The sequence below is a fragment of the Lepidochelys kempii genome, chromosome 4 (assembly GCF_965140265.1).
Source record: "Lepidochelys kempii isolate rLepKem1 chromosome 4, rLepKem1.hap2, whole genome shotgun sequence".
NCBI classification, from domain to species: domain Eukaryota; kingdom Metazoa; phylum Chordata; order Testudines; family Cheloniidae; genus Lepidochelys; species Lepidochelys kempii.
The window spans coordinates 53,678,675-53,695,810 of NC_133259.1; the positions used below are offsets into that span (position 1 = coordinate 53,678,675).

General features: G+C 39.2%; 1 protein-coding gene across 14 annotated transcripts in view; it reads right to left on the reverse strand.

Annotated features, from left to right (window-relative positions):
- The window catches only part of ANAPC10 (anaphase promoting complex subunit 10), a 301,756-nt gene that overhangs the window by 192,923 nt on the left and 91,697 nt on the right, over window positions 1–17,136 (reverse strand). The window contains exon 5 of one of the 14 annotated variants that reach the window (XM_073341252.1): window positions 13,621–13,681. The exons of 12 other annotated variants lie outside the window; for them this stretch is intronic. In XM_073341252.1, coding sequence (XP_073197353.1) covers window positions 13,621–13,681 — 61 coding nt within the window. Of the gene's footprint in view, window positions 1–883; window positions 13,682–17,136 lie in introns of those variants that run through there. One more of the 14 variants, XM_073341246.1, reaches the window with a different exon arrangement.

A 17,136-nucleotide genomic window follows, 5' to 3' on the forward strand; every position in this document is an offset into this window, starting at 1 on the left:
TAGATGCAAACTCAAGGGAAAGATCAGATGTGATCCAGAGCAGCCTAAATCATCCAGAAACTACTAACAGTGTTGTGGACACAGCGCTTTGTGAAAACTGTGGGTGTTCTGCTTCTATAGATTTGAAGTGGCTTCAACCAAGAATGAATCTGAGGATACACCAAGATAATAGTAATAATAATACTTGCTCTAATATAGCTCTTTTCATCTGTGGATCTCAAGGCACTTTACAATCTTTAGTGAGATGGCAATCCATATTCAAATCCTTTCTCCACCTCAGGTGGAGGAGTGACTTGAACCAGGGGTCTCCCAAATCCCAGGGGAGTGTCCTAACCACTAGGCTAAAAGTTAGCCTAGTCTGCTCTGGGGCTATTCTGTGCAAGTTCACCTACAAGTGCCCAGTCCAGTAGGTGAGATCTGAGCACACTTACTAGCTCTGGCCCGACAGGCAAGTTAGGCAGAGGAACACCTATCTTCACCCAGTTCATGAATCATCCCAGGACTTAGGCATCTGGATGCCTGACACAGATAGCAATGGATGTGCCCAGAAGCAGTAACATTGACACTTTTCAGCAAAAAATGTAGGTGCCAAGTGATTTTTAGCCATCTACAGGGTTTAGTAGCAGCTGAATGGGGGTTTTGTGAATCCCAGTGGCAATGATACTGGGATTTAGGCACCTAGAATGGCAGTTAGATGCTTAAATCCTTTTGTGAATCTAACCCAGAAAGGCTAAGTAATTTGCCCAGTGTCATGCAGGAAGTCTGTGGAGGAGCGTGGAATTGAACCACAGCCTCCATAGATGAAGGAGACACCTGGAAAAGAACCAAGACTTGCACTGAGACTGTGAAATGCAAAACAATGATAATACTAGGTGAAGGGCTAGTGTGATTACTAATAATAATGTATTCACTTATTTACCTATTTAAACAAGAAGACTTTTAAATTGTCTGGAAACATCAAGCTGGGCACTAGCCAGCCTACATAGTAGCATTGTAATCCCAGGCGGGGTGCAAGAGGTGGACAAAACAGACAAATGGGTTGAAAGAGGGTGGGAGGGTAATGTAACAAAATGAAAAGAGTTTAGCAGAACAATGGATGTCTCAGTTGACCAATTGTCTCACAGGGGTGATTTTTAGAGGGATTTAGAGGAGGACTTTGACTTTTCATCTGTGACTATCAGACAGACACTCTAGACTGGGTTTTCTTAAAAAAACACCTCCTCCCTTTCCTAAATAGATCTTAGATATGCTACTGCTTTCAGCAGAGCATCCCAGGCAAACACAGGGAATTCTTAAAGCAGGTTTGCTTTTTGTTCTTTGGCGAGGAGGGGGAAAGCCCATCTTCCAAATTAAATGTGAATTCAATTTGAATCAAGGAGTTTGGGTGACACATTGTGTCCATGGTTTCCAGAAAGAATAGTGGTGTTCAGAACTATATACATTTGACAGGAGAGGGCTCAGATATGTAGGCAAGCTATTTAACAGGTTGGGGAATAAAGGTCCTGTCCAGCTTCCATAGAGTCACAGAAACTTTTCATGGACTTCAGTGGGAGTTGTATCAGCCCTGAAGTCTATCTATCTCACAGGAGAACAAGAAAATAGATTCTGTGTCCAGAGGCTGGGGTTCTTCCAGGAAGTATCAAAGAAGACATGGACAGAGGAACATGTACAGTAAGATCAAACACATTTTCTCTTGCATCACTGACCACAGGAACCAAAATGAATATGACACACAATTTTGACGTGCATAGGTCTCACTGTACAGGATAATCAGCCAAGAGACTCAAGTTATTTAATAACGTGTATTTAAAATCCGGTAATGTGGTTGAAAATGAATGGAGAGGAGGAAAATAAGTGGATCTTCTCCAAAAATATTTTCAAGTACACAATAAAGTTAAAAGTGGTAAAAATTAAAAAACTAAGCTATTTGCGATATCTTTGAGAAGTGGGAAATGACAAGTAAGTTTTTGCGGTAAGGAGTTTATTTTAATGAAATAGCAGTGAAAGAAATGACACAGTGGAACCATTTTGTGTGGTCCTGTTCATATTTCCATTGGATAGCGAGAGTGCTGAGTCCACCAGAAGCTTTGATTGACAGCCAAATCTGACCAAATATGATTTTAAGCTAAAATATTTATTCAAAAAATTGTTTATTATTTAAATTTCAAAACAAGCATAGCATTCAGATTAAGAACTAAGCTCTCACCAAATTTTATAGAATATATCCTTACTATGGTTGTAGATTAAGTCTAACTCTAAACATTTTCTCAGTGTACTGTGTTGAGAAAACAGTTTTATTTTTTTAAGTTTTATTTGTTAAAAAATACTATCACCCATCCCTCAGAAGGTTGCTATTTAGGGGCACAGCTGTACATTTTACCAAGATGCTGAATACTTTAAGAACTGAATCCTATTAAATATATAAATAATATATTCAGCCTGATTCTTCTCTCACTAGTTTTACAGTGGTGCACCTCCATTGATTTCATTGGAGTTACTCCTGATTTACACCAGCATGAGAAAAGAATTAGACCCTAAGGCAGGGCAAATGCAAGCTGCTGCATCTGGGGAAAAAAATCCAAATGTAGACACCCTGGCATAGGCATCCGGCTCTCGAACTTCTGGAGATTATCGCATGTGGCTCGGAGGGTCAGTAAGTTTGGTCACCCGGTTATAGTGTTTCTTTATGTACGTCTGACAAGACCATGCATACTTTTGTTTAATTCTGGGCATCTCAACATTAGGAAGATATAGGGAAACTGGGGAGAATTTGTGAAAAAGTAGCAAATTTTTAAAAAGTTACTGTAGGAGGGAAGATTAAATATGCGCAGCTATATACAAACACATGTACTGGAAGATTAGCTGGGCTTGGCTAAAAGATGACTAATAACTGCCTGTGAGTATTTGTAAACACCAAGGTCTCATTTGCAGTTTAAGCCGCAGTCCCATACTGGAGGTGGTATAGAGGGACAAAACCCAGCAAGTGCTTGCAGAGAGTGCAGCCACTACACCAGTGTGCCTTTTGCAGTACATGGTCCTTCAAAGAGGGCCACCTCAGAGGGCCAGTGTGTAAAGAAGTAGAACCATGGCCTTCCTCCCTTTACAGCTGGATTATTCAAGGCGCTGAATAACTCCTGGAGGTGCTGAGTGTCTTCAACTTACATTGGCTTCAATAGGAATTGAGGGCACTCAGTCTCTCCAGGAGTTGCTCAGCACCTTGCAGAATCAAGCCCTTAGGTCTTGTCCATATGTGCCAAGATGGGATGTAAATCTATATCAGGCTATCCTGCTGCTCACGAAGTGTCAGTGCGGACCCTGATGCCACACTGTAACAGTTCCCTATCATGCTTTGATCTACCCTACTTTGAAACTGAAGTAAATCAAGAGCGCACTGGGGAACTGTTAGTGTGCAGCAGGCTAGTGGGGTAGTTTTATACCTCAGATTGCTGTGCACTAACTGTTCATGTAAACAAGCCCTTAGAGAAGGTAGCGCCACTGTGGGTACATTCCTTTCCTGCCCTAAGTGCACAGACTGCAATCGTACGGGCCTTTCTGCAAGACTCCAAAGGGTGCAGGGCACAATTTTACCTTAAGGAGGAAGAGGAAATGTTTAAGTTTTTGGCCACTAGGATCGACAAGATAAAATTAAGAAAAGGTACATTTAGGCTGAATGTTAGGAACAATTTCTTAACGGTGAGACCTATGACCTGTGGAACAGTTTTGAAAGGGAAACAATAGTTGAAACCCACTGCCTGAAATATTTGTGTCTGGTCTGAGCAATATACAGGAGAATATACTCTAGTGAATAATTCTGTACTGGTAGGTATATGCACTGGATGACTCAATAATCCTCTGTATCACTAATTTCCATGATTCTTTGTCACAGGAGCTGTGTCCTATCCATAAACATTATCCTATGTGTGATATTGTACCTCTGGAAACATGCCCAAAAGAATACAAGGGTAGGGTTGTAGACATTTGAAATATTTGATTTTGTGGAGGAATTTCCAATAGTAGAAGTTCCCCCTTAGAGGATCAGGGTCCTATCCTGCTCCACTGGAGTGAATGGCCGCTTTGCTACTGACTTGAGCGAGAGCAGGATTGTACCCCAAAGATGCTATTTAGAAAAAGGAATACACATCATGCTCTGGGTGGAATGTTTCTTAGATTTGCAAATATTTTTAAAAAATAATAAAATCCTATGCTACATATCACTTGTTAAAAATCAAATACTTGAAGATTTAACCTTTCAGCGTCCAGTAGTTTTTAGATGTACTTTAATTTTAATCTGTTGAATTTTTAATGTAATTGTAAAAACATGAGGCCAGATCCTCAATTGGTGTACATCGGTGTAGCTCTAGTGAATTCACAGTTGTCATGTCATTGAATTTGCATAGCAGCAGAAGTGAATTTTCAACATGCAGTGCAGATAACTGCAAGATATTCACAGTATGAATTTATGTACAGCGCCGAGTGTTTATGTTTTCTAGCATAATGTGTGTATGTTTTTAGTGTTTGTATTTCAGATCCACGTCTTAGCTTTCAATGAATATATTTTCTATAGCACTGCATTCTGTAGCCTCTATGTGCTCTCACATATAAAAAATAGCTGGGATTTTTAAAGCCAATATCCTTAACAGTACTTCAGACCCTTATGAAAAATTCTATTAATTTAGTTTACTTTTTACTTGTGAGGGCTCCTTAGGGCTTAAATTGAAAGAGAGCAAAGTGGGCTAAATACAACTGTTCTGTTTTAGTGGAATGCACACAAGAACAGGACAGAAGGGAGAATTCTTTCAGTTAAATGGTTGCTAATCAAGACCGTAGATTATTACTTTTTCACAAGATCACTGGTTGTCCTGGAATATGTTATTAAATGTTGTTTCAAGAGGTGGGTAGGAAGTGCTGGAATGGATATCAAATTATTTTGTAGGCTGCTTACTCATCCACTGCTTGTAGATTGAAAATGAGATCAAATTCAAGTACAGTATATGTGTTTCAGAGAATATTGAAATGAAATAACTGTCAACTACATATTTTGTTTGGACAGATTCTACATTCTAGTTTTTGTACTACAGCTCTAATATAGCCAATAATATAGCCTCAAACAATTTGTACTCAGGAAAACCAGCTAACTCCTTTCTTTAAACATTTTCTGTAGACTTGGTTACCCTGCAATTAAAGAAATGTTCGTTTTTCATTGTAAAACCCCTTTTGAGTTCAAACTGGGGTTCAGAGATTTTGAGGGGGTTCAGATAATTGAATTTACATTTTCTTGAAATGTTACAGTTAAACCATTTTCTCTGGTTTCAAATACTTTTTGATTTCACTAGATAAGCATTAATATTTAAAAATACTAAAATTTCTGTTTGCCATAAATGTGATCTGATATGTTTTTCTATTTAAATTCTATGTAAAAACAAAGTAAAACTGAGTTTTTAACATTAACAAGTACAGAACAGTCTCAGAATGTCTAGAGAATTGACATGTTATTCTTGCTCAGATTCTAATAGAACGTAATAAAGCCAGAGACCTAGATTCTATTCTCAGTTAAAATTATGTTAAACCAAGAATATTATTAATGACGATGGTGATGACTGTAGCGCCTATGAACCGCAGTCATGGGTAAGGACCTCACTGTGCTAGGAGCTGTACAAACCCAGAACCAAAAGATGGTCCTGGCCTAAAAAGCCTACAATCGAATATGAGACAAGAGACGACAGATGGCTACAGACATATTGGGGAGTACAAAGAAACAATGAGACAATATTGTCTAAACAGAAAAGACAGACACAGGTTGAGGAAATGGGTATAAAACACAAGCAAATGTGACAGCAGCAAATATCATGTTAGTTCCATGATTTATTGTCTTTCTTTTTCTTTGTTCTTTGTTGGAGGGAGGGAATACTTAGGAAGGGATCAGCTACATCAGGGCTTCACAAACTGGGAGTTGTGACCCCCTCAGGGGGTCACAAGGTTATTATGGGCAGGTCACAAGCTCTCAGCCTCCACCTCCAAACTCCGCTTTGCCTCTGGCATTTATAATAGTCTTCAATATAAAAAAAGTTTTTAATTTATAAGGGGTGGGGGGGTCACACTGTGTGCTTGCTGTGTGAAAGGGATCACCAATACAAAGGTTTGAGAACCACTGAGCTAAATGGAAAGAAAAAGGAAGGGATGAGAGAGACAAGGGTAGAGGAAGAGAGTGGCAGGTGTCGAGTAAAGCTGGGGTGAAAAGACTATGAGGGAGGGGGAAAGTTGGCACAAACAGCCAACCAGCACAGGGCAGAGAAAGTTTGTACTGGAATGTCCAGAGTCCAAAGGTACCAGCTTTGGCTGCTTCTGGTCCTATCGGCTGGAGTCTCTGTCTGGTTGCTTTCCTGCAGTTTCCCTGCAAGGTCATAGCCCAGGGATGGGGAGGAGACAGTCTAGGTTCCAGTGTCCCTAGACTGGGGAGTCTCTCCTCCTGCATAGTTCTGGGTCCAAGGGGATCCTGGGAAGATGGGTGGCCCCAGTGAAAGGCCTAAGCACCATTTAAGTCTCATTTGAGACTTCAGAATATGACTTACATGGTGCATAGACCTTCAGCTCTCACTTTCAACAGGGATGAATTTCAGCCTGTGAGTTTAATGAGTATTAGAACCCAGATTTCCAGAGGTGAAATGTATTGACCCTTCATGCCCCATGGCATATGTATGGAATTTGCTCCTTATGGAATTTTGTATAGTAAAATGTGCTTTAGAGTGAGATTTTCAAAAAGTGCTCAGAGCTGATCTAACTCTGCTCCCATTTTCATCAATCGGAATTCTACTATTGACTTCAATGGGAGTAGAGTTAGGTGATGTTTAGTGCTTTTGAAAACGCCATACTTACTCTCTCTTTTTCATATGTAATTCTGTCTGGATTTGTGTCCTGTCTTTGATAGGGTTAACAGCATTCAATATTAGCACCATTTGCACTACTTGGATGTTTTTGCTTATATAAAAACATGTTACAGTTATGCACTTCCTGACTGGCTGCTCAGATTGTTCATTCTTCTTAGGTGTGAAGAAAAGAAAAAACCTGTTACAGGTAATTGTTAGGCTGATTCTTAAAGCAGCTTCTTGAAATGTCAAATGCTACAGCAAGCATGTCAGGAAAAGGATTACTTAAATTTACATTATGAAAGAGAATGTTTAATGAGACTTTATAAAAACACCTTACAGATTTAAATAGGCATTTTTTTAAAGTATTCCACCACTACAATGGACCACCCAATAACAGTGACTGGAAGCCTCAGCAGACCCATCCTTCCAGGGCTAATTATATACCCTTAATTTTATAGAGAGTTTAACTGTATTTTAGGTTATTACCTCATGCTCCAGAAAACACCTCAGTATTTAATAAAAATGAGAGTAGAACACCAATGTAATTAAAGTATTTAGCAAAATCGTAAAATAACTATGCTGCATTGTAAGTGAGTGTTTAGAGTTCATTTGCCTTTAATATGTACTCTGTTATGTTATAGTGGTTCATAACTGTTCACTGAATCAATATTTAATATTCATTTACATATATTGAGAAAACATGAGAATGAGAGTCCAAAGGTTGTACCTCTACCAGCCGTGAACTGACTAAGCAAGTTAGGCTCCTGAAACACAGCATCATGCTCTACTTCATCTTACTTCCATTCATTCTGGAGTGCTGAAGCCCTCACTCAGGCAAAACTGACTATGGAAGCCTTATTCCTTCCATGCTTAGTGACTCAGTTACCGGGGTGTAACTCCAGAGTGTCTCCAATTATTTCAAAGGAGTTTGGGGAGTTTTATTTGAGTAATGTCTGAGTAAGGATTAGACTGTAGGAATTCAGGATTCATATTTAAAAGTAAAATAGATTATCTCCAAAGTTAATTAGGACACCAAAGCAAGACAGGAGCAGCAAATAGTGACCCTCTTATCCAGAGTTAGGGTTGGGACTAGATTCACAAGGAGAACTTTGGCATCTAACTGCCAGCGTAGGTGCCTAAGGCTGACATTTGAGTGCCACTGGCATTCACAAAACCACCACTCAGCTGCTGCTTAATACAGGCACTTATAGTCCCTAGGCCCCTAAATCTCCACCAGTAAAGTCCCACACGTCCCTAAACTTCTGCTGGTGGGTATGTGCAAATCTGCCTAAATCCTGACACTTCCAAGCAGTTTGGTGACCAACTCCCAGTGGGATTCACAAACTAGACATTCCTCTACCTGCCGGGCCTGATCCAGTAGGTGTGCTCAGTACAGGGACTTGCTTCCAGGACTCCGATCTCCAAGGTGATTACCTCTCTAATTAGCTACGTGAGGGTATTCTATGGTCGGTTTCTCTCAGTTTCTCTGTTCCATTGTATATGGCATACTTAGTCATTGGGCCAGAAAGAGCATGAGAATGGCTCGGTAACCAGTAGTTAATGCACTCACCTGGAAAGTAGGAGATCTTAGTTCAAGCCCCTGTTCTAAATCCATCAGAGTGGGGATTTGAATCCATTTTTCCCACATCATGTATGAGGGCCCTAACCACTAGGCTTTTGCATATAAAGCGAGAAGGCACCTCCACCTGGCTGTCTATTTTTGTGGGTTAGGTGTTCTCCAAGTTCAGACACTTTTGGGAGAACTTAGTTAAACTTACTTTTATATTAAGTTGTACTTGCTTCCACATCAGTCTCAAAAGGTGGCCGCTTGGATACTGGCTCAAAGTGACAGAATATTTTCCTTCAGACTTCCCCATCCCATTCCCATGGCCAATTAAACAAAAGAATCCAACTCTCCATTGCTCCTTCCAAGATGCTCTTTTATGGTTGAACTTGACTTGCTCTTTAATGAGGATATCCAAAAAGTCTCTAAGGTTCCTTAAGAGCCACAGCATTGGGTTCTGACTCTTATTCATCTTTGTTGCTTACAGGATATGGTGTGTTTGTGCTGGCATTAAATAGGCATTATCAATGCCTTACTTAGAACCCAGTTCTACCATCCAGACTCTCAGCAAATGATGCAGTACCCTGTAACTAGTCCAATTTACTTCATGACATGTTAGTAAAAATGCCTGAGCCTTTTCTACACTGTCCATTTAGGACTGACACAGCTGCACCACAGCTGGTTGTGGCTTTAAAACTGATCCTAATTTTTTGAGTGTTGACTCACCCTTATAGTGAGAACTTGATTCTCCCTTAAATTAGATCAGGTTGAGATTATTTGCTGCCATGCATGTGGTGATTAATAGGTAGCTCTCCATGGTGTTCCAGTTTCTTCAGTCACTGATTTACTACATATTGAAAAGCTCATGCATTTTACAAGTAGATTTTGGCATTCCAGATACTTGGCTGCTCACAGTCTCTAGCGTACAAATTGACCTCAAGCCCAAATTCTGCTGCTTCAGGTGCTCCCTCTAAAGTCTCACTTCACAGATGTTTTTATGCTGTAACTCAGAAAAGTATCCTGACAATCACACCTGGCCTGAAAAAAAGCAAAATACCCCTTCTTAAAAAATCCTAGTATATTAGTAGGCCAGCCAGGAACTAGTATCATATGATGGGCCATTTAACAGGTCTTTCCCGCCTGACCCACATCCTCAAAAAGGAGGTGATATACTGAGGGAAGAAAGTAGAGAGAGAAGTAGAACTTTGTAAGAAGAGATCTTACTTAACTTTTAAATCCCTCATTATTAACCCATTTTTTTCTGGGTAACAGCGCAGACTAATTCTCAGATTAAGCAGAAAGTTGCCTGGATAGTAACTATTTTGTTAAATCAAATATCTATCTTAATACTAGGTATAGTGCCTCTCATTTGGGCATGCTACCACTATTCAGTATCCAGAACTAAGACGGCTAGCATGAATGTTTGGTCTGTTCTTCTAGAGTTGTTTGAAGACTGGTTGTGCTTTAATCTTCAGAACTAAATTCTATAATTTAGAACCCTAGGAGAATACTGGAAAGAGAAAAGTTTAATATTAGATATTTTAGTATTGGGATAATGTACTAGGTACTTCTGAGAAGGAACAAAAGCCTGTACTTAGAGGAAGGAATTAGACAAAATGCTATCAGTAACAAAGTTGATAAAAATATATTACATTTTCTGATAGATAAAATAAATACTAGTAAAATGTTCAGCCTGAATTTTAAGAGCAAACACTGAAGTGTGGTTTTCTTCAGTACAGTGATTTTGCTGTTTTACAGATGTTGGATTCTGCAGTCAATGGGAGCTTTGTCCATGTAAGGATTGCAATTGCAGGATCAGGCCTGTTATGAAAGCGATATTGGGTACTAAATTTGGCTGGAAACATCTGTTCAACCAGGCCAAAGAAAAAACACAGTTTGTCCCTTCATTTTTCACTATGTTATCAGCAAAGCTGTATTTTAGTAAATATAAAGTATTCACACTGAAACCAAAGTAATGCATGCTGTTGCATCGAACTATATTTCATGGTTTTATTAAAAATAACACATTGGTTTTAGTCAATCAGATTGAATAAATGGCTGAACATTACACAGACAAAAAATTAAACAGAAAAGCAAGCAAAACATTTCAGGCATTCACGTAGACAGAGTTTCTTCCGTCATACTAGCACCAGATTTTCAAAAACTGGCCTCTGGTTAGGAACCTGCAAGTGCAGTTTTATACTTCTAATTACCTGTGGGTTTAATTAAAGTCCCTTAGGCATGTAACTACTTTTAGTTGCATTCAGGTACTGCAACGTTCAAGTGGAGTTAATTATTCCTGAAAAGTTGTCTGTGCGCCCAGTTAAAGCTGGACGGGAAATGTTGTCTGATATCTGAATTACCTAATGTTGTATCAAAATCTATTGAATACTATCTCTGCACTTTGTAAGTTAATACTTAAAGTACTGTGGCTGCAAATCCAGCGGAGGCAGGAAGAAATGCAGACAGATTGTTTCCAGATCGAACATTAGATTTGTGCCTCTCTGTGGAAATGCTGATACTGAGCAAACATCTATTGTGAAAAAAAATCCAAACCTATTCATGTTATCCTATTGCTGCAAATAAAGGATTGTTAACCTCATTACTTAAGCATAACACCAATTTGTGGAAGGAGAAATTGAAGTGCTACTCACTGATACATTCTAAGCATGTCTTAGAAATTGACAGCAAGAAAGCAATTGTCAACTGAGAGTGAGGACTTTAAAGCTGAAGGTGGTAGTGAAAATGACTTTTCAACTACATTAATCTCTTCTCCTGGAACTTTGAATATTGATAGCCAGGTTCCTAACACTCCCCATCTCAGTATTCTGCATATTGGTATCCACCATAAGGACCCCTTCCTCTGTTATGCTTGGATGAAAAGTATCAGAGCCATTAAACTGTATGAACTTATTTAAGAGTATGTGTGGGCACCACACGTTAGGAAAGATATGGACAAACTGGAGAGTCCATAAAAGAGCAGCAAAAATATAAAAGATTTAGAAAACATGATCTATTAGGAAAGGTTAAAAAAAACTCTAGAGAAAAGACGACTGAGGGAGGACCTGATAACAGTTACATTAACAAATATGTTAAGGGTGGTTACAAAGAGGACAGTGATCAGTTGTTCTCCACGTCCAACAAGGCTAGGACAAGAAGTAATCTGCAGCAAAGAAGATTTAGACTAGAAAGTTTCTTCTAATATCTAACTGTAATGATAGTTAAGTACTGGAATAAGTTAACAAGGGAGGCTGTGGAATCCCCATCATCGGATGTTTTTAAGAACTGGATAGACAAACATATGTCAGGGATGGTCTAGGTATACTTTGTCCGGCCTCAGCATGATAGGATGGACTAGATGACCACTCAAGGTCCTTTGCAGCCCTACCTTTCCATGATTATTTACATGGCATCACATATGTGCAGGGCACTTTAGAGATAACTTTCTTTTTAAAAAAAATGATAGCTCTCTGTCCAAGGAATTACAATCTGAAAGCCCAGTTTTACTCTCACTGGCATCAATGAGAGTTTAGAGTTGAATCCAATGAGAGCCCTAAATTGGACACAGAACACATGGAAAGCCAATAAGCAGAGGGAGGGATGGGGTGTTGGAAGGTGTGGGTTCCAACAGTGAAAGACCATGAGATAGGCTCTTTGTTAGATAAGTATGCCTCTTGTTAGTTCCTTTTTCTGTGCTTGCTGCCACCTCCTGCCCCTTTTTTATTCTTAAGTGTTCATTAAAATTTGCTAACAGAGTCTGAAAAGAGGACAGGAGTGGTTGGACTTCTGTTACTCTTCTTCACACTTGGTTAATACAATGAAATCTGCATCTGGAATCCTTCCAACAGGCAATGCTTGTCTTTAGACAATCATTTTCAGCTATCCCCAATGTTTCCTCTACAATTTCATTTGACTTTAAAGATTAGTGTCATGGGGCACTCTACTCACTGCTAGGGGCACTGCCTGGTGGCCACGTCTGGGGTGACCCACCCTTCTGCTCCTCGCCCTTTTATCTCTCTCTCATTACCTGAGACTCAAGCTACTCCATCTTCATGGCTTAGCCCTCCAGCCAGATCACTATACTCTTCCGCTTCCGGGGTGGCTTGGGGTGAACACCGCATCACACAAGCCTCTACTAAGAACTGATTTTTGCTGATAGCTTTGAAGTACTCAGCAACACTTTTTATACTGCATTTTATTTTATTTGTATTTATATTTAGTAGTTTAGCAGTATTACATTTGATGGGCCCAATTGCCCCATCTGTTGGACGACACATAGTATGGAAAAAAAGTGGAATATGCTCTGAGTGCTTAATATAAGTGGGCAAATCATCCAAAAGCAATTAAGTCCTAATATGCTGTCCCATGAGTAGGCACTAATGCACAACAGCTGAGCACAAGTCATAATGGCTGAAAGTCACCCAAGAGCAGGGAGCTATCTCAGGGCCTATGCATCACAGAAGGGCCTATCTGGAGGGATTAGGTGGCATTTAAGAAGTGCATAGACCTTGCGTTGGTTCCCCTTTCATTCACTGTGCACAGAAAAATGGGAAGTAATCTGGAAAAACAGGACATGGCTACAGCCTATAGGACAGTGATATTCCAAAATACTAAAGGGGAATTATTGTTCTTGCAGAACGGCTCTGTATCATTGACCCAGAGCAAAACTGATATAGCTTATGTAATAGGTGTTGCTGCAGTGTAGATTAAGACCACACATGGCAATCCAGGAAAAAATGAAAAGCCAGTTCAAACCCAGCCATTGTTACACCTGTACGTTATATCAACAGGACTGAACATCTGATCTTCTAGCTTCCAATTATAACACAACGACTATTATGCAATTATTTATTATCAGTACACAAGTGTGTGGTTTACTGAAAGCAGAACATGTTGGGGCAGCACAAATAAATATCAAAGGTAGTACTCTCCTAATTTTATTATTCATTTTCATAGTCAATTAAATACCTCTTTCTTACCCATTAACGGAAGCTGCTATAGAATTTCCACCAAAGAGGTCCAGCTTGCCATGGAGTGAACAGGTCTTGAGTATAACTTAGAAGTCTGGTCATAGGCTACCAAGCTCTACCACATCTGAACATGAGCTCCTAGTGCAATGCTGTGATCAAAAGGGCAATGTGATCCTTGGATGTATAAACTGGGGAATACTGAGTGGGGAGGTTATATTACCTCTGTATTTGGCTCTCATGTGACCACTGCTGGAAAACTGGGTCCAGTTGTGCTGTCCACACTTCAAGAAGAATGTTGAAAAATTGGAAAGGGTTCAGAGAAGAAGAGAGAGAATGATCAAAGAATTGGAATACATGCTTTATAGTGATAGACTCAATGAGCTCAATCTGTTTAGTTTATCAAAGTGAAGGTTGAGGAATGACTTCATCACAGTCTATAAGTACCTACCTGAGTAACAGAACCATGGTAATAGAGAGCCCCTCAATCTAAAAGATAAAGATATAACAAGATCTAATGGCTGAAAGTGGAAGCCAATTCAGACTAGAAATTAGGCATCTTTTTTAAGAGTGATTAACCACTGGTACAATTTTCCAAGGCCTGTAGTGGATTCTCCATCACTGGCATTTTTAAAATCAAGACTGGCTGTTTTTCTAAAAGATATGCTGTAGTTCGAACAGAAATTAATTCAGGAAAGTCCTATGGTCTCTGTTATGCAGAAGGTCTGACTGGATGATCAAAATGTTACCTTCTGGCTTTATACTCTATGAATTTATAATTGGAATCCTGCTCATTAGTAGAAGATGACCTGAACCATGAACTTTGGAGCTAAACCTGAACATCCCCCTCCAAAGTTTCAGAGGGTTTGGCTCCATTGTTCAAGTCTATTCGTGATCATTAAAAGTTATCATAAAACAGCTTTCAGTTTAGAGTTTCTAATAGAAAAGCAAAACTTCAAGTTGTTGGTGAAGAAATAGAGCAATCTACAGGAAAAAAGAGGGATTAATGAAGTCAGAGAAACACAAAAATTCAAATAAAATCATTTAAATTGAAAAAAACAACAACCCTGTTAACTGCTATTTCCTCCTCTCCTGGCCACATTCAAAATGAGAAAAAAATTAATTACCAAAGATAACATTTAACAATTTAAGTTTTAACAGGATGACATTTAACAAGAGCCAAAAATTATAATGGCATTAAGACATTCCAAGGTTGTTTTACTTGTTCATGTATATGCTATTCAAGTGGCTGAGGGCACTTGGTTTCATGGTGCATTCAAAGTACGTATTAACAGAGTAGCACAAAGGAGTATCTTAATGTTACATTTACTGAGTCACTTCATCTACTTTTTGGAGGACAAAAGATCAAGCATATTCCTGTGAAATCATGTGTGGCTACCAAAGACAGCATAATAGCTGTTGCATTTTCTTCCATACAGCCACTCCATAGAAGAAGATAACCTCTCCCTGTACCATTTTATAAAACATGGTGAAATATCAAGCATGAAGGATACTATCTATGTGGTCAGTAAAATATATCGAAGGCAATGTAACACAGTCCAAACCAAAGAAGTCAGTTCAGCTTAATTGTATTAGCCATAACCTTGTCCCAATTTTTTCACACATTAAAAAGTATGCAACATTCATTAGCTGTACTGCCACAGGTGTGCTGACAACTTGTGAAAATTACCAGGGTCACTGATACAGCAACATGCATAATATTAACTCCAAAAAATAGACCAATAAATGTTGTTTCCTAAATTATCATTTTCTATTGTGCTAATTCCCATTTAAAGAACTGAGCTAATCCAAATGATCATTTTTGCACAGTTTTTCAAATAATAGTTGAAAAATCTTTAAATAATTCAAACAATTTCTAAAAGATACATAGTGATCAAGAATAATATGCGCATTTTGGAGTGAGCCCATTTAGTATGTTGGGCATTTAAATGTTGGAACAAATTAATTCCTATTTCTTTGAGGTTGTCATTTACAGAAGAGAGAAAGATTATGATTCACTTCTAAGAGTAAAGAATGATGATTATTAATATGCCTATTCTTTTAAACAGTAAAATCATGTGTGATGATATCTTGTCACTCAGACCACTTGATATGTATTTTGATGGCCATGGCCCAGTTCAGGAAAGCATTTAAGCACATGCTTAAGTCCATCCCTATTCAGCAGTGCACTTAAACACAAGCATGTGCTTAAGTGCATTGCTGTATTAAGATGACCTGCTGAATCGAGGCCTAAAAGATTCATAACTTAACCCTAACCATCCCAATGAAACATCAAAGAGGAGAGTTCTGTGTTGTTGTTTCCCGTTCTTTAAATAACACTATTCTCTATAAGGGATGATGTGGTCCTAGCTAATTAATTTAACAGAATTCTTTCCAGAAGAATAATACCCAGAATATTTTCCCATCTGTAGGAACGTTTCTGAATGGAATAATGAAATAAATAATAGCACTTATATAGAACTTAATATTTTCAAAGAATTTCACCAATCTCCCTGTTCTCTAATTTGTATTAATAACAATGAGGAATCCAGGTGTGAAGGGATCTACAGAAACAGATCTCTCTCCATGGAGGAGGAGGGTACCATTCTTCTTCCTCCCCACCCCGACTTTGTGGAGCCCCACAAAACTTACATGGAAAGCTTAACAGAGCCCAAGCTATAGGAACTTTTCCCCAGATACAACACCTGGGAAGCAACAGCCAGAAGGGGTTCCTGCCAGCACCACTCCACTGAAGCCATACTTAAGAGAGAGCCAGGAGTAGTGTGTGTGTGTGTGTGTGTGTGTGTGTGTGAGAGAGAGAGAGAGAGAGAGAGAGCCAGGAGTAGTGTGTGTGTGTGTGTGTGTGTGTGTAGAGTGCCTCTTCATGGCTCCAATTTTGAGTGGTTTTTCCACAGAAAGTGTCCAACGACTCCCAGAAGAGAACACTTGGGAGCAAACCCCAAGAGGGATTCCTTGTGGAATTTTTTACAAAATAAGCTTTTCATGCTGGAGAGGACAATCTGGCCAATAATAACAACACTGGACACTTACACAGCCCTGAAAATCTGACTGTCTCAGATACTTCATAAGTATTAGGGCCAACATATTGATAAGGGAGTGCTTAAAGTTTGGTTCCTAAGTTCACATTTAGGCACCTAAATAAGTGGCCTGATTTTTAACAGAGCTGAGCATGGAGCTCTCTAAGTTTGTTATTCCCACCACTGTGGTATTTAAGGTCACAGTGCTACTCCCACAAAAATAAAGTTTGCATAATATCCTAAAGAAGTGTAAAACAAATGCAGTGTTTACCCAGTTATTCCCAGTATGCGAGAGACACAGTAGGTGAAGTAATATCTTTTATTGGACTAACTTCTATTGGTGGAAGGTACAAGATTTTGAGCTACACACAGAAAGAGCTCTGTGTAGCTTGAAAGCTTGTAGCTTCTACCAACAGAAGTTGGTCCAAAAAAGATTTTACCTCACCTACCTTGTGTCTCTCACAAAATAAATGTGATATAGAGCTTCAGTTTGGCCCCTCATTGTGGTTTGTTTGTTTGATTGTAATGCTGTGGTGAAATTACTGGTTAGGAGGAAGAAGGGATAACCAGGGTAAGAATAAGTGTTTAAACTGACAACCTTGCTTCAGAAGTGCCTGTAAAAACAATGACGGACAATTCACACTTCAAACAGCTGCAATCCTAAAAGCACTCTTGATCTCAAGAGTGGTGTGAGTTTGCAT